This window comes from Eleutherodactylus coqui, chromosome 12 (assembly GCF_035609145.1).
Source record: "Eleutherodactylus coqui strain aEleCoq1 chromosome 12, aEleCoq1.hap1, whole genome shotgun sequence".
Classification (NCBI taxonomy): Eukaryota; Metazoa; Chordata; class Amphibia; order Anura; family Eleutherodactylidae; genus Eleutherodactylus; species Eleutherodactylus coqui.
The window spans coordinates 43,475,829-43,502,223 of NC_089848.1; the positions used below are offsets into that span (position 1 = coordinate 43,475,829).

Here is a 26,395-nt window from a genome sequence, read left to right on the forward strand (position 1 = left end):
TTTTCCAAACACAGCTGAGTCCATCAACATCTCTGGTTTTACATCCACAATAAGAACTGACTCACGAAACACTGAGCATTTCAACCATACTTACGGGTGATTAACCCACAAGTTATTTTATTAGTAGGATGACGAATAGCTGTGATTTCCATTTAAAGGGGAACTGCTATGTCCTCAGGTCATTGGGCGTAACTATAGGGGGTGCAGGGAATGCGGTTGCACCCAGGCCTTGCCCTGGACCCTTAGGGGGCCTATAAGGCCTGTCTTCTTCATATAGGGAGCCTAGTAGTATGAATAAAGCATTACAGTTGGGGACCCTGTTACAGATTTTGCATTGGGGCCCCGAATCTTCAAGTTACGCCTCTGCTCAGGTCAGTGGGGCCAGCATCTGACCTGAGGACATAACTCATTCTATTGCAGCTTTTCTTTTCTCTCTACTCCCTCCCAAAGTTAGATTCAATTCTCAATGCTTTGAATTCATGGAGTGGGCTGTCTCCACCGCTAACTATCAATCAAATGTGATGTCATTCATTGATAATGAGTGGTGTGGAGAATGCCCACTTGACATATTCAAAATGCAGGGAGCTGAATCTAATGGGACTTGATAAAGGAGAATGGGGGAGCAGAGAGAAAAGCTACTATAAAGTTAGGAGGGCTGCAGCTGGCCTCACTGATTCGAGGTCTACCTTAAAGTAGAATTAGGCACTATACATAAGAGGTTTTGAGTAGTCTTTGGTATTTCGTATTTCACCTACTTTCAGGCTAATAATGCTTTTATCACACCAAAGTCTATGGTCTTTTATGTGTCTGACCTACATTTCATAGTAATTGCCTAATTACATTTTTTTCGCAGATCTGAAGAGTACGTGGTCTCCAAATGTCAAGGCAAGCTTTGAAAATGGATCGAAAGGAAAACAAAAATTTGTGGATAATGAGAGTAGGCCAGGTGTTTCAGAACTGAACTTCAAAGTCAAGATCTGTCATTTTCTGATGTGTATACATGCTTTGTGAGGAGCGGCAATGTCTTGAAGAAACAAGATTCCTTTCGAAAGCTTGGCTTGATATTTGGAAACGGTGTTCACTCCAGATCTAAAAAAAATTAAATAATTTAGATCCTATTATGAAATTTGGGTCAGACACATAAAACACAATAAATTTTGATGTGATAAAAAACACTATTAGACTAAACTTACCGCTAGGTGAAACAGGAAAAGCCTGAGCGCCGTCAGCATCTGTATATTTACCTTTCATGCATGACTTTTTTGACTACATTGAAATCCAGTCAAGTTGTGAAAACATATCTACAAAGTGATCTAAACTGATTACATTAATCAATGCAGTTATGAAACATAACAGAATATGTTACATTAATCGAACAATTGTATTTATAACTTCCTTCTTCGTTCAGCTCTGCAAATTTAGTGAATGTAAAATGTACTAAATACACGGAAAATTCAGCTGTAGTCTGCCAAAGAACTGCGATGTGGGAAATTTACTTTCTAGTAAAACAATGCCAAACATAAGGGCAGAACTATAGATGAATTACTAAGAAAATGATATAAATTGTCTGGAAAAGGCAAGTCGAAGTCCAGATATAATTCAATATAAAATTTGCCAATGACCTTGGAAAAATTGTGTGTCAATACGTGCAGAAACGAGAGCTGCTTACACAAACGCAAAATTGTAATTGCTGACAGTGATTGCCTATAGAGATGAGCGAGCATACTCGTTAAGGCGATTTAATCGAGAGAGCATCGCCTTTTTCGAGTACCTGCTGGCTTGTCCCTAAAGATTCAGGGGGGCTGCAGGACTCAGCGCGGGGTGGCGGAGGGGAGCGGGGTGGAGAGTGAGAGAGATCTCTCTCCCTCCCGATCCTCTCCGCAACCCCCCGCTCAACCCTGCGGCCCCCCCGAATCTTCACAGACGAGCCAGCAGGTACTCGAAAAAGGCGATGCTCTCTCGATTAAATCGTCTTAACGAGTATGCTCACTCATCTCCAATTGCTTACCTAAGTACTAACTTGAAGAAGACCTTTTTTGCTTCTAGAAGTTGCTACCAATGTAGATTTCTACGTACAGATTTGTTTTTATTTTCACACTAAAAAGTCATTTTTGCCCAAAATGTGGTTCCTCTAACCCTTGGAGCATCGTTACTTATTTTCTCCTTTTGGTTTTTCTACACGTGACTGAGTTTTATTTTTGATGTCTCATTGACGCTCTACCCTGTTGGATGTCCTGACTGGCGAGAGGTTCATTTGGCCTACTTGGTTGATTGATATGTTGAGTCATCTTGGTCTTTAGATGTTATTGCCTGTCTTTCCTGGGTAGACCTGTCACACCAGGTGATTCACCTCAATTTTGTAGATTTGTTTTTTCATTTGAGTTTATACCTCTGGAGTTCTGCCCTTGTTCTAATTGCTTTTGACCACTATACCTCTTCCCATTTCCAGAATCACCTTGACCAACCTCTGTTGCATATGGTCTTTATGACCACTATGTCACTACCTGTTTTCTGAATCACCTTGACCAACCTTAGTTGCATGTGGTCTCTATGATTACTACGTCACTACCCATTTCCTGAACCACCTTGACCAACCTTAGTTGCATATGGTCTCTATGACCACTACGTCACTACCCATTTTCTGAATCGCCTTGACCAACCTCTGTTGCATATGGTCTCTATGACCACTACGTCACTACCCGTTTTCTGAATCGCCTTGACCAACCTCTGTTGCATATGGTCTCTATGATTACTACGTCACTACCCATTTCCTGAATCACCTTGACCAACCTTTGTTGCATATGGTCTCTATGACCACTACGTCACTACCCGTTTTCTGAATCACCTTGACCAACCTTAGTTGCATATACATACTGTAGCTAGCTATACATACTGTAGCTAGCTATACATACTGTAGCTAGCATGTCAATAACAGTTGTGTCTTTTCCAGAACACAACTACATTAGTCTAGTACATGTTGACAGTTAACACAGGGTTTCTGCTTCTTGCAAGTAGGCCTAAACGAAAAAGCTCATTACTGGTTTCAGCAGTGCTTGTGAGCATTTAGTGGCTTTCACTATAATGACACATGCACACGTCTACATATTAGATCATACGTCCTGTTTTCCAAGCCTTCGTAAACCCTTTTATAAGCTATATGGCTCCCAAATGGTTCATTCATGGAACTGCTCCGGAAAGTGCTGGATAAGTATTCTGACATCTGACATACAAACGCTGAGCACATGGTAATCATTTATCTGAACGTTTCCCTCTAGATGATTCCTATGAATGTCTTCAGAGTTGAGGTAGAGATTATGTTTCTTTTGAAGTTACAATCCCCAGAGGAGCGACCACATTACTGTTTTGGCTGACTTTAAAATATAACATTCTAACTTTCTCCTCTTCACGTTCAAAGCTTTACCCCAGATTTTAGTCATCATTCTTACTCAATGCTACTCTTAGCTTTAAGAGACATCTGCATGAGAATGTTAATGGGCAAATGGCTCTGATTCTAGCACAAAAATGTTCACTTCTACTGAGAGGGGTTTTCCAATTGTAAACTTTTGATGGCCTATTTGCAGGATAGGTCATTTATAATAGATCAGCGAGTGCCTGCGCCCCTGCCAACCAGCTTTTCCCAGGTCAAAGTTTGTGCACTGAGCTGATTTCTGCAGGAAGCAGACAGCTCCATTCCCATTGCAGTGGCGAGGCTGGGTATTACATACAAAGTTTCCATCAAAGTGAATGGCTTGCAGTACCAAATCTGGCCACTGCAGAGAGAATGGAGCTGCCTACTTCCTGCAGAAATTAGCTCAGTCTATGAGTGCACCGGCCTGGCAAACAGCTGATCACATGGGGTCCTGGGAGGCGGACACTTGATGATTTAGTAATGGTAGATTTCCTTAACACTAGGCCTTCAATAGTTTACAATTGGACAACTCCTTTAATAATAACAATCTTTATTTATATAGTGCCAACACATTCCACAGCAATTTACAAGTCAGAGGGAACATAGACAAAATGAAACATATAATTTCAACAATAGAGGTGAGGACCCTGCTTGCAAGAGCCTACAGACTATGGGGAAATACTTTTTAATTGGAAAAAAGAGTTTTTAAAGTAATATCAAGGGTGTAACAAGGCTCCCAATGGAAGAAACCTGAAAAGAGCCCCACTCCACTATGAACACCATCAGCCGTGTATATGTTTAAGGAAAGGAAAGGTCATAGAGTGTCCTCCCCAGTCACCTCTCAGACTACTTTATAGAATTTGTCCGAGACTAGATAGGATCTGTGTTTTCTTATTTTTTAGGGCGCGCCATGCTTGTCCATGGGCTGCATCTAATATTGCAACTTGGCAAGTAAATGGCTTTGAGTTGCAACATCAGTGGCACGCATCTCCTTTTTTATTGGGAGGTTTGAATACAAAGTACCAGTGTAGGTAAGATGTAACAGTCTAGTGCAGTGTTTCCCAACTCCGGTCCTCAGGGACCCCTAACAGGTCATGTTTTCAGAATATCCTATGGTAAGAACACCTGTGGCAATGTCTGAGGCACCAACAATAATTACATCACCTGTGCAACACTGAGGAAATCCTGAAAACATGACCTGCTGGGGGTCCCTGAGGACTGGAGTTGGGGAACACAGGTCTAGAGTCCAAGCTGTTTAGCTTACAGAGGATTGTCTAGACTGGATACAGCTAAAGCAAAAGTCCAGATTTGCAGGTTCTTTCATAATTCATGTAATGATAAAATAATTAGCAAATACAATACCGGTAATAACAGTCAGAATACGCTGATACTTTTCCAGTAATATTATTCTGGCCGCCTTCACCACCGCAGAATGTATTACACTTTTCAGTTAGCGGTTTATGGATCTTCAAGACACTCCAGGCATTAGTTATAGCATAGAAATGACTGAAGATGTCAGGGGCTGCACAGTTTATGAACATCCTGGGGCCAATTTATAAAGCATGTTTTTTTGCAATAACGTTTGGATGACAGATGACCAAACCCACTAATTTTGGCACCCCGGTTGGGAATCGCTGCACTGGAGTACCCGCCAGGATAAACTAGGGTCAGTGTGGCACTTCTGCTCCGATCCCAGTGTAGCTAGCGGTGCTCATAATTGCAGAGACAGCTCTCATTGAAATCAATGGGAGCTGCACCTGCAATTACGACCATCAGCCACTACATGTGTCATGCGCCCCAAGTCACGCCCCTTAACCACACCCCGTTTTTAGTAGGGCTGCCCGGCGGTAAAAAAAATTTCCATGGAGTACCCCAAGGCTAAAAAGGTTGGGAAACACTGATGTAATGTGTATGTGTTGTCGGAACTATCCTACAACAGCAGATGTTAGGAGACAAGAAGGATCAGGCATATCAGATTTCAACATGTCCAATCCTTTGTTGCCCTGGGAGATAAGTCACTGCCAGAAGTGTCTGGTAGCAGATTATTGCCCTCTTCCCATTGAAAACACACGTATGTTTGGCAGAGTGTGCGAATATTTAGGAAGCTAGGGAGAAATGGCTGTTTTTTTGGCTTTTCATAGCCAAGATGGGAATCTGCTGCTATAGTTACTGGCCACCCAGCCGGTAACTACGAAAACAGCTGAACGCCTCAGCCTGCTGCTGTTTGTGTAGCTCCCATTGAACGAATGGGAATTACGGAAACAGTATATAGAGTGCTGTGCTACGCTGTTTCCATAGCTCTCATTCGCTTCAATAAGAGCTACACAAACAGCATTGGGCTGAAGTGCTTGGCGGTTTCCGACAGGCGGTCGGAAGAGGAGGGGTTCTGCGTTTTTCCTTCTCGGCCATGAAAAGCCAAGATGGGAACATCCCTTTAGGCTTTATTCACACGAGCATTTTATGGAAGATAAAACGTCGTCCGAAAGCCGCGGCCGTCTGAAGCCTTGGATTCCAGTGCATTCATTCAGATGGGGATTTTCCAGTGCGTAAAATCGTCCGGCCGGAAAAAAACCAGCACATACGATGCCGATTCTGGCTGACTGCTTTTAAATGCATCTGAAAAAGATAGGTCTCGCCCTATCTCTTGGCTGAATAAGCCGGCAGCTCCCAACCCTGTTAAACTCCCTCCTCCTCCCTCCCCTCCATTTGCCGCCAGCTGCCATAGGCTTCTATGGGAGCTTCTATTGCCGCAACCAACCAGCAAATAGATGCTAAACTTTCTCCCCTCCCCCGGCTGATGGAATTCCGGGCTTCGGCATACATATGCCGCACCTGGCTGTGTGAATGGGCGAGAAAGCACGAGATTTAGCCACGACTTGAGAACAGCACAAGGTAGTGACTGTCACATTGATTACAGTGATATGTCTGCTTATCTGGATCTGTGCAGTAGTTTGGAAGAAACTTGCATTTTATCAGTAGTAGCACATGCATAGAAGACTACTAAAGGTAGTCCTAGATATTCATGATCTGCAGGCTAGTCCCACTCTATCCTCCAGCCAATGATTGACTGCTGTTTGCTTATTACTATGCATAGAGTGAGAGAGCTGCCAGTCATTGGCTGGCGGGTGGGTGTGGCTAGTCTGAAGCTCATGAATATGTAGGACTACTTCTGTGTCTGGGTGCTACTAATAAAATGCAAGTTTTTCCAAAACTCCAGCACAGATCTACACAGCAGACGGCACTACCTTATGGTGCTGCAAAACCCTATGACATTACTGTTATGCTGGATCTTGTGTTTTAGAAGAAAGTGATGCATATATTTTATAACTGTGATGACCACTTGTGATAAATTGTCAGTAAAAGCTGCCAGCTGTGAGGAGAGCACATAAGACATGGCAGACAGATGCGAGATAAATGCACGACTCAAGAGCGCTGTCTGCACCTTTTTTTTAAATAAATGTGCCCCCTCCCCCCCCTCCCTGTGGGAAGTCTCTATTTTCAGTGTGTCCATACACCATGCTATATGCGTATATATACTGTATACTAAAATTATACATCCATCCACTGGTGTAACTATAGGGGCTGCGGTTGCATCTGTGCCCAGGTTTCCGTTTTTTAAAAATGGAAAAATAGCGCAGTCTGCAGCATTAATTTTCCATCTAAAAATAATGGAAAACTGACAGAATGGAAACAAATTGAAGTCTTTCCATTATTTTGAAGCTCTATTGAAATCAATGGGGAAAAAATTATCCTTTTTTTTGTTTATATCAGTTTCTCTCCTCCAAAAACTGAGCAATGAGATGATAACCCTGAATGGAGCTCTAAGGCTGAGTTCACACAGGGTGGAATTCCTCCTGCGGCTCCTAATCCCAGGATTAGCCAGCAAAGTGGACAACATTTAGCAAAAGTCCCATCCATACGCGGCGGCCAAGCCGCACGAAAACAGACATACAGCGCGGAATTCAAGTCTGAAGCATGCCAATTGTTTTCTCTTTTCCGCAGCGGGCTCTCTAAAGGCCGTAGATTTTCCTGTGGAATTCTCGTGTTTTTTCGATGTGGCCATTCCGCGAGAATTCTGCTGAAATTCCGTCCCGTGTGACCCAGCCTAAAGGCCAGTTTCACACGGGCGAGCATGATATTGGGCCGAGAAACTGGCCGTATATCACGCTGGACAACAGGTGTTTTTCACATGGATCTCGAGGCATCTTCCACTCAAATTTGCCTTGCGTTGTTTCTATGAAGTAGCGATCTTCGGGTGTGTGTCTCATGCGTGTTGGCATCACTGCAAGGGAAAAAAAATCACTGGTGAATAGGGCTAATTTCACATGGCGAGTGCGATATTGGGCTGTCAATCATGGCCCGATGTGATTTTGCCGCGGGTGTGAGGTGTTTTTATATCAAAACCGCCTTGTATCACTTCAGGGAAGTAGCGAAGTGATGGATCTCAGCGGTGGATTGCGTACTTTCTTGCATTGTCTTCAATGGGGAAACCTCGCATCGCATCACACCTGCGTGCAACTAGCGATGTGATGCTGCTGCCAGGCCCATTGAAAACAATGAAAGATGCGGGGTCATGCCCAAGATAGGACGCGCCGAGACCTTTTTCCCACGTTACATTGTGGCGCGATGTGTGTGGGGGGGGGGGGGGAAATCGCTCATGTGTAAGACTCATGGAGTTCATATTTGTGCAAATTTTGTGCATCTCGCAACGCACAAAACATGTGCAGGGTGAAAGCAGCCAGACTTAATTATATGGTGATATACACGTGGGCTGCACGCCGCTAAACGTGCACGGATTGGTTATTAAAGATTGAACTTTCAAAAAATTTTTTATAACTTGCAGTCCTGGAATATACAAAGTGGCCACAAGAATGAGCCGAGCACCACTCTCTTATGGAAGCTGTCCAAAAGGAAATCTGTGTTGCCCATAGCAACCAATCACAGTGCAGCTTTCATTTTAACTCAGCAGTATAAGACATAATAACCAATCACAGCGCAGCTTTCACTTTACCTCAGCGGTATAAGAAATAGCAACCAATCACAGCACAGCTATCATTTTACCTCAGCAGTATAAGAAATAATAACCAATCACAGTGCAGCTTTCACTTTACCTCAGCGGTATAAGAAATAGCAACCAATCACAGCACAGCTTTCATTTTACCTCTGCAATATAAGACATAGCGACCAATCACAGCACAGCTTTCATTTTACCTCAGAAGTATTAGAAATAGAAACCAATCACAGCGCAGGTATCATTTTACCTCAGAAGTATTAGAAATAGCAACCAATCACAGCGCGGCTTTCATTTTGCCTCAGCAGTATAAGAAATAGCAACCATTCACAGTGCAGCTTTCATTTTATCTCAGCAGTATAAGAAATGAAAGCTGAGCTGTGATTGGTTGCTATGGGCAACAAAAATTACAAGGGAAGTTGAAGAGTTTTCGATTTTTAATTACGCCAGTATTTGCTGAAGAACGCTCATGCAAAATTTCACTCAAATCAGCCCAGAACTGTGGATTTGTATGCGACACAGACAGATTTTGCGTATTATATATAAGCTAACCGCATACTATGGCATATTTACGTGTAACTGTCCGCATCCGCTATCTGCCCTCCTCTCCTCGCACACAGGATGGCTAACGGATATTTTACGATGAAGCTGTAACATTTAGCAATGTAAACACCGCCGAGCTTCTCGCTGAACACACAGTCTGTGTGCGCCGGCCGCGCTCAGCCATGGCAGACGGCCTAAACCAGCAGACTCTATTTGCTTCTCAACCGCTCTCTAAATACGAAGCGGAGCGGTGAAGCACGTATCCCTCTGTCCGGCTACGCCACATTTATTTCCTGAGGGGTGAGCTGCAGCCAACGCTGTCAAAGATCCATTCTTAGAGCTCCTCGCGGGTCACATTTCCTAGAAAGGCAGAGGGACTCGTTTTCTACATTCAATTAAGCGCAGTTCCGCTGTGTCCTCCGCGCGAGACGTACATGCAGGCGACATCCGAATAGTCAGTGTAATACACAGAAATCTATTGTTTTAATTAAAAAATAAACCGCCGCTTCTACAGTAAGGGTGCCTTCACACGGGCGTATTTGCACAAGTTTTGCACACGTAACATTTACGCACACTATATGTAGAGAATAGAACCCATTTCCCAATTTTGCCCGTGCAAAAAAAGGACCTGTTTCATTTCTGAGCGATTTACGCACCAAGGATCCCCATAGAGGTCTGTGGGAGGTGCGCAAATATGAATTGCACACACAAGGTGCGCACAGATGTGCAGGTACGCTGCGCAATTCTGTGAAAAAAAGAGCATATCTGGGACTCATCAGGCTAAATAGCCATTTAAATCGTGGTGTTCGTCTGCCGCATGCAAATGCACATACCCTGTGTCCGCAAAAAGTACAGTAAAATACACCGATACGTGTGCGATAAAGACAGCGCAAAAATGTTGTGCTAAGGCTTGCGCAAAGATAAATACGCATGCGTGAAGGAGCCCTAAGGGCTTATTCACACAACTGTATTTATGCAGGTATTTCAGTGAATTAGAAAAACGCACCTAAAAAGCGACCATGTGAGGCATTGGATTTCAATGGCTTCATTAAGACTAACTTTTTTCCGCGTAAATTTTATACGCCGCGTTAAAACATAGGTCTTAACCTATCTTTCACATTGTTATGTAGTAAGCTTCCATAAGAAAAAAGAGAGGGGGCGGAGTTACCGTACATACAGCGCTGGGAAAAGAAGACCGCTCGGTGTAATTAGGCATTTTATCGCCATTCCGAGGATTTCTGCCGATCGTTGCTTGCCATCGCTTCAGCGTGTTTTTTAACATTCACGTAGCAGCGCCCCGTGTGAACGGCTTTAACCCCTGAAGCTGACTCCACAAGGGCCATCGCGATTTTGCCGCAAGAAAATCGCAGCAAAATCGCATCTTTATTCACTGCGATCTGTGAGCCCCAACGATGCTTTATTTGGAGAATAATCTCGCATCGCTGCCGCCCGCGGTTAAATCGTGTGACAAGTTCGCACTATTTTTTATCAGTTAAGTCAATGGGACTTTGTATAGTTAACATCGCATCACAACGTGCGTTTGTAGCGTTGCGATGCGATAAAAAGAAGCCTCTATAGCAATACATGGGAGACAAAAAAAAAAATCGCAGATCGCAGGAAGATAGAGCAAGCCACGATGTTTTTATCTCCTCAACATCGCATCAGTGAAAACATGGCGGATGAGAAGGAAACCATTGTACATCATTGGTTATATATTCAGCTTTTTTACTGACTATCGCAGCAGGAGAAAATCGCACGATTTTCCCGCCCGTGTAGAGCCAGCCTTAATGACGCCGCCCTTTTTTTTACCCATTTTCGTTTTTTCCTTCCCTTTTTATAAAGACGTAACTCCTTTATTTATCGATCGCCGGCGCTGTATGAGGGCTTGTTTTTTGCGGGACGAGTTGTATTTTTGCTATTTAATGTATCATATAATGTACTGAAAAACTTTTACAAAATTCTAAGTGGAGGGAATAAAAAAAGAAAAACGACATTCCAACATCTTTCGGTGCATCGTGTTTCCACAGCGCAAAAACTGCAACAAAAATGACATGATAACTTTATTCTACGGGTCAGTATGATTAATACGATACCAAACTTATTAGTTTTTTTATTTGCTGTACTACTTTTCTTTTTTTTCAAAGACGTATAATTTTTTAAAATTATTTTCTGCCACCATCTTCTGCGCGCAATGACTTTTTTATTTTTCGGCGACATAGTTGTGCAAGGGCTCAATTTTAGTGGAACATCCTGTAGTTTGCGTTGGTACCATTTTGGAATACATACGACTTTTTGATCGCTTTTTATTGCATTTTTCCTTGCAGACAGGGTGACCAAACAGTGCATTTATTGCATTCTTTTTTTTTTTCCTGATCACATTTATCACGCGGGGTAAATAATACATTACTTTGATAGATTGGAATTTTATGGACGCAGTGATACCAAATATGTATTTTTGTTTTATGATTTAAATTTAATTATAGATATGGCAAAAGGGGGCAGATTTAAACTTTTATTACTTTTTTTTTTATAATTAGTAAAACATTATTCATCTTATTTTTACTTTTTTTTTTAGTACCCCTGGGGGACCACAACATGCGATGCTTTGATCGCTCCTGCAGTATGATGTAATGCCGTAGCATTACATCATACTGCGATCTGACAAGAAGCCTGTCAAGCCACCCCACAGGGATGGCTTGATAGATATTCTGCCAAGACAAATCTGGGGTTTTTCAGAAGGCTTTGGCTGCTATGACACCCGCACGGCTCCCTGCGATCTCATCGCGGGGGTCGTACGGGACCCCCGAACATCATTTGGGGGATTTAAGTGCTGCTGTTAGAATTGACAGTTGCATTTAAAGGGCTGACAGTTTTGATCAGCCGCACGGCTTATCGGAGCTGTTGCCGCCGAGTGTTAGCTGTAAGAAACAGCCACCACCCGTGTTGTATGATGGGAGAATCGGCTTAAGATGTGCTCTTTTTCCTGCACAATTACGCAGTGTTTTACGCATCTCTTAGAGTATTATGCACGTATTTGTGCACCCTCAATTGACTTCTATGGGAACCTTTGGTGTGTAAATGTGCAGGAAAATAGAGCATGCTGCGTTTTATTTTTTTCACAACCAAAATCCGCAGGAAAAATACGCGCATGTGAACGAACCCGTTAAAATCAATATGTTCTTCTATTCAATGCGTATTGCATGCGCAAAACGTCCATGTGAATCTGGCCTTAGAGATGAGTACTAGGTTCGTTTTCTTATTATTGTTCTCCGTTCTGCAGTCAGACTTGGTCACGTTTCAGGAAAGTGTGATGCATTTCTATCAACACGTTCGTTCCGTGGACTTCCAGGAATTACAGCTGCAAGAAGAATATATTAGATATTAGAAGACAATTCACACCAGTAACTAACCAATCCTGGCCGGTATATCCAGCCACTGGGAGCCAGCTGTGCAGGCAGGTCATACAATACAATGGAGGCTTATTACAGTCATGGCAGTTTATATATATCCAGCTGGTTTGGAATATATCTGAGCTGAACAGCAGCAAAAAAACAGATCTGTTTATTCGCCACAGTATCTAGCGATGAATCTGCAACACATCTATAAAATTACTATATTTACAGTAAATTGTGATCTACTGTATTAGCTTAGCTTCTAAAGCATTATAGAACAGCGCCATCCAGTGGTCTTACTGCAATACACTAGAAGTTCCATCCAAGCATGGGAAAATTGTCAGCTTCACTACAGTGCTTTCAGCTGGGGTCCTGTGGAACATTCTGCAATGAGGTCCGCATAGCTGTGACAGCTGTGGCAAAGGACCGCGATGCCATCCCATTGGCAGCTACTGCTGCTGTCCCCATTGTAAGTAATGAGATGCAGGCAACCCCTGCAGTGATTTTCGGGGAAAGGCTTGAAATATAAGCCCTTTTCTGAAAATCATCACTAGCTGCTGTAAAAAAATATATACATCACCTCTCCGCCGCTGTTGGGGCTCCAGCGCTTCTTCTCCCTGGCTGCTGGCGCTTCTGTGAAACACTTTCGGCTGGCCGGGGATTTAAAAATTGCTGCCTCTTGAAAGTGCTGGTCTGATTTGCTGAGCACTCAGCCAATCAGAGGCAGTGCTCAGCCATTCATTAAATGACAGCTGAGCGCTGCCCGTGATTGGTCACAGCGCCTAGCCAATCAGAGGCAGCGCTCAGCCATTCAATGAATTTTTATCACCCTCTGCAGGCCATTCTGTACACTGCACTCCTACAGCACGTAATCCGCAGAGATTAGAGGTCTATCACCCTCTGCAGGCCATTCTGTACACTGCACTCCTACAGCACGTAATCCGCAGAGATTAGAGGTCTATCACCCTCTGCAGGCCATTCTGTACACTGCACTCCTACAGCACATAATCTGCAGAGATTAGAAACCATTGATTTCAATGAGTTCATTCACATGCGTGTATTTGGCATGAGCATTTTGGTTGTGCAAAAAAATACACAGCATGCTCTATTGAAGTTATGAAACTAATTAGCCATTTCAATGTCTGAGTGTATTGTTGCGTAGTTTTTGGGTGTGCAAATGCACATGATTTGCTTGCACAAAAAGTACAATGAAAAATGCAGTTGAGCGCACAAATACGCAGCAGCCATTACTCAAAAAGGCAGCGCAAATGCACGCACAAATACACATGCACTTGTGTGAATCCACATTAAGGCAGCCTTCACATGGGTCATATCCACTGCAGGTTTTACGCGGCAGAAAACCCATAGCATATGGTGAGGGCGATATTGGGCCATGATTCACGGCTCGATATCGCCCTCACCAGTGTGAAGGAGCCCTTAATGCTGTGAAATTTCCAAAGCAAATTCTGCTGCGGGCAAGCTTCTTGGTCTTGCACAGGGAATACAAATGGATAAGGCCGCTTTCACACCTGCGTTAGGGTCGGTTTAGGGCTTTCACACCTGCGTTAGGATCAGTTCAGGGTTTCTGTCTCTCTGCTAAGTTTTTGGAGGAGAGAAACTGATATAAAACAGAAAAAAGCAGATCCTTTTTTCCCTATTGATTTCAATGGTGTTTCAAAAAACAGAAAGCAAATGGAAAGGCTTCCATCAGCTTCTATTCTGTCAACTTTCCGTTTTTTTGTATGGAAGAATAACGCTGCAGACTGCGCTATTCTCACGTCCAAAAAAACAGAACCATTGAAATCAATGGGGAAAAAATGGATCTGTTTTTTTTTTAGTTTTATTTCAATTTCTCTCCTCCAAAAATGGATCATAGAGATGGAACCCCTGAACTGACCCTAATGCAGGTGTGATGGAGCTTTACCTGTGGCTAAGCTTCAGTTTTCACTTTATGGATGTTCTGAAGGTGCAGTTTTATTTGACATTAATTCTTAAGATTAATAACACAAACTAAACTACCTGCTTTCAAGGGCTTGACTGGTAGGAACAAAGCGACCTGGGATTGCAGGCGTGCGTATGTGCCACTGAACAAGAAGATTTACGTGTGGCAGAGCTATAATGCAGCTGCTTGTACTCCATACAACTGCGGAACTGAACAAGGTGCCCACTGCAATCAATGCAATGTATTTGTTTAAAAATATCGGCTGCAGGATCCTGCATGCAGAATTCGTCTCGTCCGTATGAAGCCGGCCTAAGACAGCTTTCACATCTGCGTTGGGGGTTCTCGTTTCCTGCTCCCTTCCGAGAACAGGAAAGGGAGAACCCCTTGCCAAATGGGTCTGTGTAATGATCGAACTGGACAGTGCAGAACGGACCTCACTGACTATAATGGGGTCCTTCGGTTTCCACTCAGCGTCCTCCATGACGCGCTTTTTTTTCCGGATCTGCGATGAAACCTCCGAACGGAGATGTGAAACGACCCTAATATGCCTTCCCTTAGAATCCCACACTGTTCCTCCGTCTCCGATGTAGGGGTCTACTGCTGCATTTTGTTCAAATTCTCAGTTCAATGTCATTTCATCCACAACATGTAACAGCAGCCAACTTTTGCCCGCAGTAGTGACGTCAGTATTCATGCCAGGTCAAAAAGTAAAGCATCACCATTTCCTTTTTCAGGTTATGGGATTGACCCCAAAATGTCTCGTCAGCACCCGTGTGCATGATTAGGATTCATAGGTTTATATTCTGTGGGCTGGAGATGTTCATGCAGCTTCTTCCAACTCCACGAACTGTTGGTGGATAGAGGGTTTACTGTAGGAGGCTGAAATGTATTTTGCAGATGTTCAGAGTGGGAGAAGAGTAAAACAGGATCTTTACATGCAGAGATGGATGAATGGAGCATTTTGGAAGGATATTATGTTTTTCATGACTAATACATATCCTGCATACTTAAGCTTAAGCGTGCACACAAGCGTGCGTGTACGAGGAATAGCATATATTTACATAGGATGTTGCAATAGTCAGTGGGTCTGAGCACAATAATATAACTTGAAGCTCCTGGGCCCCAATACAAGACCTTTATGCCGGGCCCTGACCATTATGTGTCATTTAGGGCCCATTCACACAGGCATATGCAAGGTGTGCTTGAGGCATAACTCGTATCGGATGGCCCGCGGACTGTCTGATACCTATGGGAAGTGGAAATATATCGATTCTGGTCTGTGATAAGGAACAGAATAGGACATGTTGTGGTTTTAGTCACATGGACCCCAGGTCTGTATGACACAACGCCTGTGAAAATAGCCTAGTTGGCTCTCTGTGAAATACATAAACAGCACACAGACTGCAAATACGCCCCTGAGGCCGGACTCACACGAGCGTGCAATACACAGAGAAGAGAACCTATTGATTTCAATGACTTCATTCTCATTCATCGTTTTTGAGTGCTAAAAAAAAAATGCAACCATGCTCCCATTCATTGAGGCTGCTTTCACACAGCTGAGAATGTCACATGATTTTGGTGCGTTGCAAGAGGCATAAAACTCGCGCGAATATGAAATCCATTCTTTTAAATGCAGTCCATATACATGAGCAACGATTTCTCTCTCCACATCGCGGCATGTCCTATCTTTTCGTGTTCCTCGGAATGCATCACCCATTTTTTTAATGGAGCAGTAAAACACATCGCATTTTTTTGCACAAACAATAGGTTCTATTCACTGCGTATTGCATGCAGAAATACAATGTGACACAGGCCTTACTGTACTAGAGTCTTCCAAAGGCATGTTTGTCATGGGACAGGGGTCTTCGGCCCCATGAATTGGGTGCGGCTGCTACTCAGGCCCCTCTATAGCTGCACCCTTGTATGAACATCTACTGGGCATTTAATTCAGATTTTTGGATGTATTATATCATCGCTCAAGCAGAAAACATCATTAAATCCCTTCTCCATACTCAGCATCCAAATCTCTCTAGCTGAGGATTAGTCACAGCTTGACTGTGTTAAGAAATTGAAAGAATTTGTAATTCCGTAACAGCTGCTGCGCCTGAGCGCGCCAAATGAGCAAAACTACAGTACAAAGTAGATGCAAAATGGAAGGATATTCCGCAGCGGTAAAATGAAGACATAGTGGCTGCAGCTAATATCTAGCACTGCAGTAAGTGAGAAATCTGCCAGATTTTACATTGCAGTGTATAAGTGAAACTAGAGATGAGCCAATTACTGAAAGTACTGTTAACGCATTAGAGACTGTGGTATAAAGATATGGATAAAGTGTTCCCTAACTATTCATAGCAACTTGCCGCTCATCATACTGGGAAAATTAACTTAATGTTTTAATCTCCCCTTCCTCCCTCATATCTGAGAGGCCTCTGATATGCAATGGGCTTCAGGAAGTCTTTTGATCATGATGGCAATAAAATTAGCTAGGGACAGGGGGATAATAATTACCCCCTGCCAGCAAGGATCAACACCTCTGTTATTTCCCATAGACCATTTTGGACTCCGAGGCAGATTAATAAGAAAACCTTTAAGAACCAGGGGTTCAGAAAGATGGATTGTCAGACTTCAGAGATACGCCTCGGGGGAAGGCTGTTCCTGTTTGCTTTAGTGACTCTGCACAAACAGAACTTTGGGCCGAGTATTCCAAGTCTGATACATTTCCTTATTTTCTCCTAGTTTATTTTAAAATACTGTCTGCTGTGTATGCCTGTAAACTTTACCTCCATTGTAACATCCTTTTCTGTATATTTTTGTATTCATATAGATATTTAGTACTGCTAGTCTTTTTTTTAGAATAAATCTGCAATTTATTAGTCAAGCCTTGTCCGTTTTAAAACGAACTATACCTTCAGAGATTGTGCTCATAATTCATAAATTGGGGTTCCAGCTTACCAGTGATATACAAGCTGGTGGTTTTAGTGAGTGTGCGTGGGTATTGTAGAGTGCGGGAGCCGTTAGACCGGATCAGGTGGTGATTTAAGTTTTCGTTTCACATGCGGGCAGAAGCCTGGGGAAGTTGGATACAAATCAGCCTAAATTCTAACAACTCTGTGCTTACAACCCCGCTAGAGTGATTGATCGAGGCTCTGCCATGACAATTAGTAGCGGCGACGAGATTAGTTTATCCGTGGCAAACAGGCGAACAATGCAGGATTGCTTCGGGTTCCCTCTCTCTATCCGTGACAGAGACCACTAAATGCCTTTTTACTGACCTCACTAATGGGCTTTAAACCTGCACATACATCTTTTTAAGGCTTTGGCTTAGCTGACCACTGACAGCCAGGCTCCTGCTCTAACTGCCAGGAGAGGGGAAACCTCTGTTTCTGGCAGTTTAACTCTTTATATCCCAGAATTAATAGCAACTGTATCATGTAAGCAGATTACAGGGGAAGGGGACTGCTTCTGTCACCTGTCGGGACACCATTATGCGATTGCAAAGTACCAATGGGTTACTATGGCGGCCGTAAGCTTGACAAAGGCCTCCATGTTTGTCATGTAAGGTCGGTTTCACACGAGCAAGGGTAATATCATATCGTGAATCACGGCCCAATATCGCCCTTACAATCCAGTGGAAACCCCCGGATGCAAGGTCTTTTCACGTGAAAACAGCCACGCATCCCATGTGTATGACCCCATTTTAAAGAATGGAGTTCATATTTGTGCAAGATTTGTGTGTCTTGTAACGCATAAATCTCGCATGATTTTTTTCGGCCGTGTGAAACCGGACTAACTCAGTTTATTAGGCCCCGCCTTCTAAAGAATTTAATAGGCTGCTGCCATAGGCTTAGTAGAATGCACTACATAAGTAATACCATGTACTATTTCAGCAATCGAACAATCGCATCTTTAGATCCCCTTCAGGGACTAAAAAATTAACATTAAAAAATTCAATGAAGTTTAATTCAAAGAAAAAAAATCCATTTTAAAAAACATACACATTTTTAACCCACAAAAAAAAACCTTTTTAAATGAATAGAATACACCCCCCAAAAATTTACCCCCCCCCCACATAATAGGGATTACCATGTTCACGACCTAGACAACAAAAATATTTTGTTATTTATCTCACATGGCGAACGCCATAAAAAAAGTTTGAAAAATTAATGCCAGAATCGTTATTTTTCTTTTGTTTGCCTCCCAAAAAAAGTTATAAAAAGCAAACCAAAAGTCATATGTACCACAAACTAGTGCCAATTAAAACTACAACTCTCCAATTAAAAAACAGGCCATTACAGAGAACCGCTGCTGGAAAAATAAAAATGTTCTGGTTCTTAGAATCAAAAGTTATCATGATATATTTACTGAATGGTGAACGCTGTAACAACAAAACCCCAAAAACAATGGCGGAATTTACCCAGAGAGCGGCCATTAAAAAATACAACTCGTCCCACTAAAAACAACCCCTCACAAGACTACAGGCCCATTTACACGGAGCGATGCTCGCTCAAAAATCACTCAAACGACCGTTTGAGTGACAGCTTTGAGTGATCATGTTGCATAAACTATTAAGTAGCTACTCAGCTACTTAATAACTTATTAGCGTGCAAATGAAGCCTTTAGCTGAATGCAGTTAATAGCCCGAGGGCTCTTATCTGCTTTGAGTTCCTTTGTTCTCAGATGGGAAACAGTGCTATCAGCACTACCTGCGGAAAACTCAGCATGCAGTCCTGATAAGACCGCACAACGATTTTTAGGCTGGCTTCAATTTAACGATTAGCTAGCAGTGCACGAAAAGTGCATGATGGCCGCGTGTTAAGACGCAACGATTATCGCTCAAACGATCGCTTTTTAGCTCTGTGTAAATGGGCCTACGAGTTACGGCCTTTGTAATGTGATGATGAAAATCACTTAATAGGCTGTTCTCTAAGGGCTTAAATGAAAAGATGTCAGATGTCAGCCACATCAAAAATTTGCGAGAAGATAAAAATGATCTATAATGACTAAACATCAGAGGACGTCCAATGGCTGCATGATTGGAGTAGATACAGTCAGTTTTTTACACATCGTTGACTTTCTGGATACTTGTAGACATAGAACCTACAACCTTCAGGTCGTGAGCGAGAGCTTAAGACTGCACTTCTGCTGCCCTAACACTCTGTGCCACATGAGGCTCATATCTAATAAGTAGATGTACTCAATCAATGACCTGACCACCTTGAAGAGCTGCCTGGACTATAAAGGTCCCCTGAAGGATTACTTAGATTAACTTCTCTACTTACCACTTCCTTTCCCTGTTTCTCATTCAGGTTCAGGATCGACTAGACAGATACTGTTGTGGATTTAACCCTGAGCCAACAGAGTCTTGTGTGGAGGAGCTGCTACATGACAAATGCCGCAACCAGAATGAACTTATTTTAGTACATATTCTGGTAAGATTTAATAACTCATACTATTTAATACTATAGCTGCTCTGATAATTTCCAGCAATGCATTGCCTTTTGGTATAGATTTGTGTGCCAGCATTAAAGGGGTTCTCCCACTTCTAGCTGTTTTCAGACAGCATGATACATTGCTCAGTGGCCCAGGTTGGTACTGCAGGCTGAATCCTATTGAACTGAATGGTACTCAGTCTGCAGTATCAACCTGGGCCACTTTGCAATGTACAGTGCTGTCTGAAAATAGCTAGAAGTGGGAGAACCACTTTAGGTTTGTGAATGTACCTTCCATTGGCACCTCCCACTCATATACTGTATAGTGTACTGTCATACAATGTAAAATAACCATATTGCTCATATAAAACCAACAATTTGGGAAAAAAATTGAACTTGATGGAGCTGCACCTAGTTTCAACCTATGTAACCAAATAAAAGCTCTATACATAAATTAGTCCACTAAGGGTGGTTTCACATCTCTGGCGGAGGTTCCATTTTCCTGCTCCATTTAGGGAGGAGGAAAGGAGTATACCCCAAACGTATCAGTCTTATGACGGAACCGACCAGCGCCAGGTGGACGCCATTGACTATAATGGGGTCCATTCGGTTTTGGCTGAGCTGTCCGGCATTTTACCGGGAAAAAAAGTGCTGCATTCTACGCTATTACTTCTGGTATTTTGTGTGAACCTGAGATGGAACCTCCGGAGGTTCCAGCGCAGATATGAACCTGACCTAACAGTGCTACTCAATGTTTAATATATAATGTTTCTCTTTAGGTGCGTCATAGTGACCTTTCTCACTTAGTTTACATTGACAATGCTGGAAGGCCCAATCACCCTGATGACAATCTGAACTTTAGGCTCTTGCAAGGAATCGATGGGTAAGATGGCAGTGAAGTTTCTACTGTGCACATGCAGTTATTCTTTATCTCTGACTTTTGGGGTACACAGGCTTTGCTCATGGTTTTGCATCCTGTTGAAAGGTACTGGTATTTTTTCAAGATTAGAAACAAGGTGCATTTAAAAACAGGATGCAGTAGTGTGCCTATCTGGTTGTATGATGCTGCAATTGACTTCTATTATGCAAAAAAAAAAAAAAGAGCCATCTGGACGCCATTCTTCAACAAGACATAAAGAAGGTGTTGGATCATGCAGTTAGAAAAAAAATAATAATGACCCTTACGTCATATGAAGGGAAGAGGTTAAATATACATTTACAATTGTCTTTGGTACCACTGAGAGCCATACTAGTGAGGGGGAGATATTCGTGGAGTAGAATAATGAAAACTTCACACTGCCGTATTTGCTCACATTTTTGCGCACGCAGAGAATAGAAGACATTGATTTCAATGGTTCGTTCTGATTTCCTTTTTTTGCGCAAAAACTAGGACTTGCTCTTTTTTGTGCACATCAAAGGGCCCCATAGAAGTCTTTGGGGGATACACAAATGCACGCGCAATACGCAATGTGATGCGCAAAATACAATGCAGAACCATGGGGAAGAGAACACATCTGGACCTTATTAGGCTAAATAGCCTTTTAGGTCAGGATGGTAGTGTGTCCCACGCCCATGTAAACATGCCCTGCGCTTGCAAAAAAGTACAGTAAAATGCACGATACGTGTTCAAAAGTGCCTCGTTCATGGTGCAAATACATTGTGGCAAGTCGCGAGCAAAAACCCATACGCCTCTGTAAAGGAGCCCTTAACAGAAGAAAAGTATAAGGCCCGATGCACACAAATGTATTACTGCTCCATGCAACCTCCAAGTTGCAGGGATCTGTAATATGGCATCCGCAGACTACTTTCTGTGGGGCACGAATATATCTCTGTGTAGGGACTTTTCTTTGTCAGAATCCATGTAAATCTGAAGACACATATCCTGCCATGTTCCCTTTGGGGCATTCACAGCACATTTATGGTTTCCATCCAAGGGTTCAATCTGAGTCCCTGAACAGAACCATTCACTTGTATTGCTGGGACGGAAATGAACAGTCTCAGCAGGGTACCATCAGTTTTCAGTCATTTCCACCACATTATTCTTCCCGGCACACAGTGTCTGAAACAAAACAAAAGCCTGTTAAAGAGGAGACCTATTGTTCTCCATATGAGGATGCACCTGTGGTTGTTGTGGAAAGTTTTGGGTAATATGTAAAACACACTTGCGTGTATAGGTAGATGTATGTGGGTGGGTCCCACGGGAAATGCATAAGTGGTGGGGGGCGCCTTCTAATAGTTTGCCTCAACAGCAGAGAGGCTAGGTTCACCCTCCTCTGTCTCAGCAATACAATCAAACAAAGGGTTTCCATCTAAATCCCATTTTCAGGAATTCAGATGGAACCCACAACCTCCTGTGCTCTAGTTGGTGGCCCTCCCTACTGAGCCATCCAGTCTTGGACAGTTCCCCTGCATACATTGACATTGTTTCCAGCTCCTACTATCTAGCCCCTGTTCTAAATCCACCTGTTCCTGATTAGGACTTCCTATAAAAGCCTGGTGCTGACACTCCTTCCTTTCATGATTAGTCTGCTCCACAGCATTGGTCAAGCTCCATTTCTGCCTGCTCCTCTTCTATTACTACAAGACCTCCCTATACTGACTTCTGGCTTCCCTTCTGACTACGTTACCCACTTCATCCCTCTACACTGCAAACCAAGACCACCTGTTGCTGACCCCTGGCTTCCCTTCTGACTGCGTTACCTGCCTCATCCATCTGTACTGCAAACCAAGACCTCCCATTGCTGACTTCTGGCTCTTCCCAGACTACTCTTCAGACCTGTGGCTGCTCCATGCTAGTGCCTGAACTGCTACACCATGATGTAAACAGGGCCGAAAACCATAAATGTGATATGAATGCTCCTTTAGAAGTATGGAGCATACAACAGCACCTGAAATATCCATATTATGCCATATGTGCAAGCAATGCAATGGATTTGGTTCCAACTAAATCAGCATTTTCAGGAAGCTTGTAACATCTTTTTATGTTCACATATCTTTCAGGTATATTTCTAGCACATTCCAAAGCTACATTTATACACTCATTGTCAATAAAAATCCCTCCCCTAGAAGCTGTCCGAGTGGAAAGAAACTTTCTCTGTGCAATTGTAATGTTAATATAAGTAAGTGATTACAATATCAGAGCAAAGGGAAAATTTATTGTGCAAAACTGACCCCTTGAAGGGAGGCTCTAGAACCCTGTTATACAGCCTCTAGGTTGGATACAAGATGTGATACGGGTGGGCATGGAGGCTCTAGTACCCTGTTGTACCGCCTCGAGCTTGGATATGAAATGTGATACGGGCGGGTGTGGAGGCTCTAGTACCCTGTTGTACCGCCTCTAACTTGGATAAAAGATGGGATGCGGGCATGGAGGCTCTAGTATTGTGTTGCACCACCTCTAGCTTGTATGCAAGATGTGATACGAGTGGGCATGGAGGCTCTAGTACCCTGTTGTACCACCTCTAGCTTGGATACAAGATGTGATACGGGAGGGCATGGAGGCTGTAGTACCCTATTATACCACCTCTAGATTGGATAAAAGATGTGATACAGGCAGATATGGAGGCTCTAGTACTGTTATGGGACAGCTCTAACTTGGATACAAGATGTGATACAGGGAAGGGGTTTCATGGAGGCTTTAGTACCCTGTTGTACCACCTTTAGCTTGGATACAAGATGTGAAACAAGTGGGCATGTAGGCTATAGTACCCTGTTGTACTGCCTCTAGCTTGGATACAACATGTGATAAAGGGGGCATGGAGGCTCTAGTATCCTGTGGGGCCGCCTGTAGCTTGGATACAAGATGTGATGCGGGCAGGCATGAAGGCATGCAGGTTCTGAATGGTATCTTGTGATATATCACTCCACATTTGCTGTAACTGAGCCTCTAGATCGTGCAAACTCGTAGGCTGTCGAAGTTGGTGTCCCAGATGGTCCCATACATGTTCTATTAGAGATAAATCTGGTGACCGGGTGGCCAAAGAAGTGTGACAATGTTGTGGAGACATGCCTGTGACCCCTTTGTGTGTGCGGACGAGCATTATCCTGCTGGAAAATGTCTCTTTGAAGCCTCTTTGAGAGGAACACATGTGGCTGCAGGATGTCCTAAACATATCACTGAACTGTTGTTGTCCCTCGTACCACTACTAGGGGTGACAGTCATATGCGATGGCCCCCCAGACCATCACACCAGCAGTGGGGGCAATGTGCTGCTCCACCACAAAGGCAGTATTGAGGCACTCACCCCTAGGTCTCCTGACATGAGCATGGCCGTCATCAGTACCCAAAGTAGTCCTGGATTCATCACTGAAAACTACCTGGTTCCAACCCACAGCAGTCCAGTTTCATCGTTTATGACTCCACTGCAAACAGTGGGTGGTTGTCAAAGGCAGTACACAAAATGGGCCCCATGAGACCAAATGTCCTTCAGCCAAGCGCGCCGAAATGGTTCCGACAGACATAGAGGCCTGTAAATATGGTGTTACCTGTCTCTGGATGGCAGACAATTAAACAGTTGGAGCTGATCGTGTTTGTTGGATGATCAAACAATCTTCTCCACTAGTTGCCTGTTCAGGGCATCCTGAGCCCGGTCACCTTATGTGGCCTCACACATCCACTGGTCCCAACGCCTCCTAACAGTCTAGTCAGAATGGCCCAGGTGATGGGCAGTTCGTCAATATGACCATCCAGCTTCTCACATCCCAAGATTGAGCCCCTCTCAGACTCTGTTAACTGGGTGACATCTCTTCGATTGGATCGTAGGGGCGTCTAGTGGTCAACAAGCTCTACACAAGCAGAAGAAGAGGTCACTACACACAAGGAGCCTTTTATAGGCCAAGGGGGGAACCACTTTTGGGACCTCAGGTAGCAAGACCGTTTATCTAATCACACCATAACTCTAATCGTTTGTATATCTGCCTGAGATATAACTGGATGCTGAGTTTTGCAGTAAAACAACAACTTCTTCTAGGGGCTTGGGGTTTTTCTTCAAAGAGTGTATTGCTAATAGTATTCCACCTATTGCATTGCTCAGAGTTAGGGCTCATACACACAGCTGAGTCTGTACTGCATTGCATGGATACTGTACTGGAGCTGCACAGCCTATGTGCTCTGCTCTACAGTCTCCATCAGACTCCATATGTACAGAAATTTTTTCCCCTAGTTGATATGTTTCTAGTGGAAAATACCATGTTCATTTCGAAGTTTGATGAAACATGACAATTTTTTATAGAATCCTTTGAGAAAAAATACTGGATGCCTCAGTACAAAAACAGACACATAGAGAAACAGAAGGGGGGTCTTGCAACTCTATAGCAGCCCTACTGCGGCTCCATATAATACCAATATGTCGTGTACATGAGCCCTTAGTGGGGGGGGGGAGAAGAAATGCAAAAAAAAAAAATTATAATGGGTGTAGAAGTTTGTCAGGACCTGTAAGAAAGAAGTCAGATGGATGATGTTCAGTTACTTGTACATTGTAATAATGGTTCATGTACGAATTTCATATATTGACACATTGAAGACATCACTTATGAAGATAGTTCTATATTGAAGTCCAGTGAATGCATGAAGCATACGACTAGTAAATGACTTACTAATGACTTCTTTGCCACACAATGACTGAGATGTTCTTATCCCACTCTCTTAGGTTCCCTGAATCAGCGGTGCAGGTGCTGCGCTCCGGATGTCTGCAGAACATGCTATTACGCTCACTGGAGACTGACCAGGTATTCTGGGACAGCCAAGGAGGCTTCCAGGGAGTAAAGAAATTAGTGGAAACCATTGATCAGAGAGGACAGATACTTTTGAAGTACATAGAAAAATACAGTTTACCGCTAACTTCTCACCTATAACTACCTGCTCACCGCCAAGAACTGGAAGATAGGAAATGCCAACCTCAAAAAAGCTGATAAAAAACATGAGAAGAGGTCAAAAAAAGGAACTCTAAACTCTAAACAACACCAAGTCCAGAAACACTTTCTCAATCCTATCTGTAAGGGCTTATTCACAGGAGCGTATATCAGCCGCCGTTTTCACGGCCGGCCGATATACGCTTTCATCTGAGCTATCTTGCCCCTTCCCTCCCCCTCGCTGACTCTCCGACTCTCTCCTCCTCTCCGGCTGTTTGCAATGGGAGGGGGCGGAGCTAAGCTCCATCCCTTATTCCCCACCCATTGCTAGCTGCGGACAGGGGGCGGTGCAAGGCAGGAGCTTAGAGGAGTGTGACAGGCCATCAGGTGAGGAGGGCAGGGATGGAAAATGTATTTTCACCAGAGTGGCCCTTTAACAAATAATGTTGTTTTATGTTTGTAAATGTGTCAGATGGCATTTGTGGACATTTTTAATAGATACAATCATGCAATTCATTTGCAACCACTTCTTTGATTTTACTGTTTAGGAGGATCAAAGTGTATTTAAATGTATAAATCTTTGTAGTATAAATAAAGTGAAGTTTTTCTTTTTTATTGTCTCATTCTATTAGCGAAAGAAAAAAAAAGGGAAGTTTCCTAAGTGCTTTGATATGAAATGCAAAAAGCAAAAACTGATGCTGTTTGCAGGGTTGTATTTACAGATGGTGCTGCCCTAGGTCCAGTGTCTGAGTGCGCCCCATATAAGGCTAGAGTCACACTGCGTTTTACGGTGTGCCCAGCCTTTCTCTCCCGGGGTTCC

At 43.3% G+C, this 26,395-nt stretch overlaps 1 protein-coding gene across 1 annotated transcript in view; it reads left to right on the forward strand.

Annotated features, from left to right (window-relative positions):
* The window catches only part of GASK1A (golgi associated kinase 1A), a 41,584-nt gene extending 15,396 nt beyond the window's left edge, over positions 1-26,188 (forward strand). Inside the window, exons 3-5 of the mRNA XM_066584836.1 lie at positions 19,604-19,726; positions 20,506-20,609; positions 25,374-26,188. Of these exons, the coding sequence (XP_066440933.1) occupies positions 19,604-19,726; positions 20,506-20,609; positions 25,374-25,578 (432 nt within the window). The 3' untranslated portion in view covers positions 25,579-26,188. The remainder of the gene's footprint in view (positions 1-19,603; positions 19,727-20,505; positions 20,610-25,373) is intronic.
* Positions 26,189-26,395: the final 207 nt, after the last annotated feature.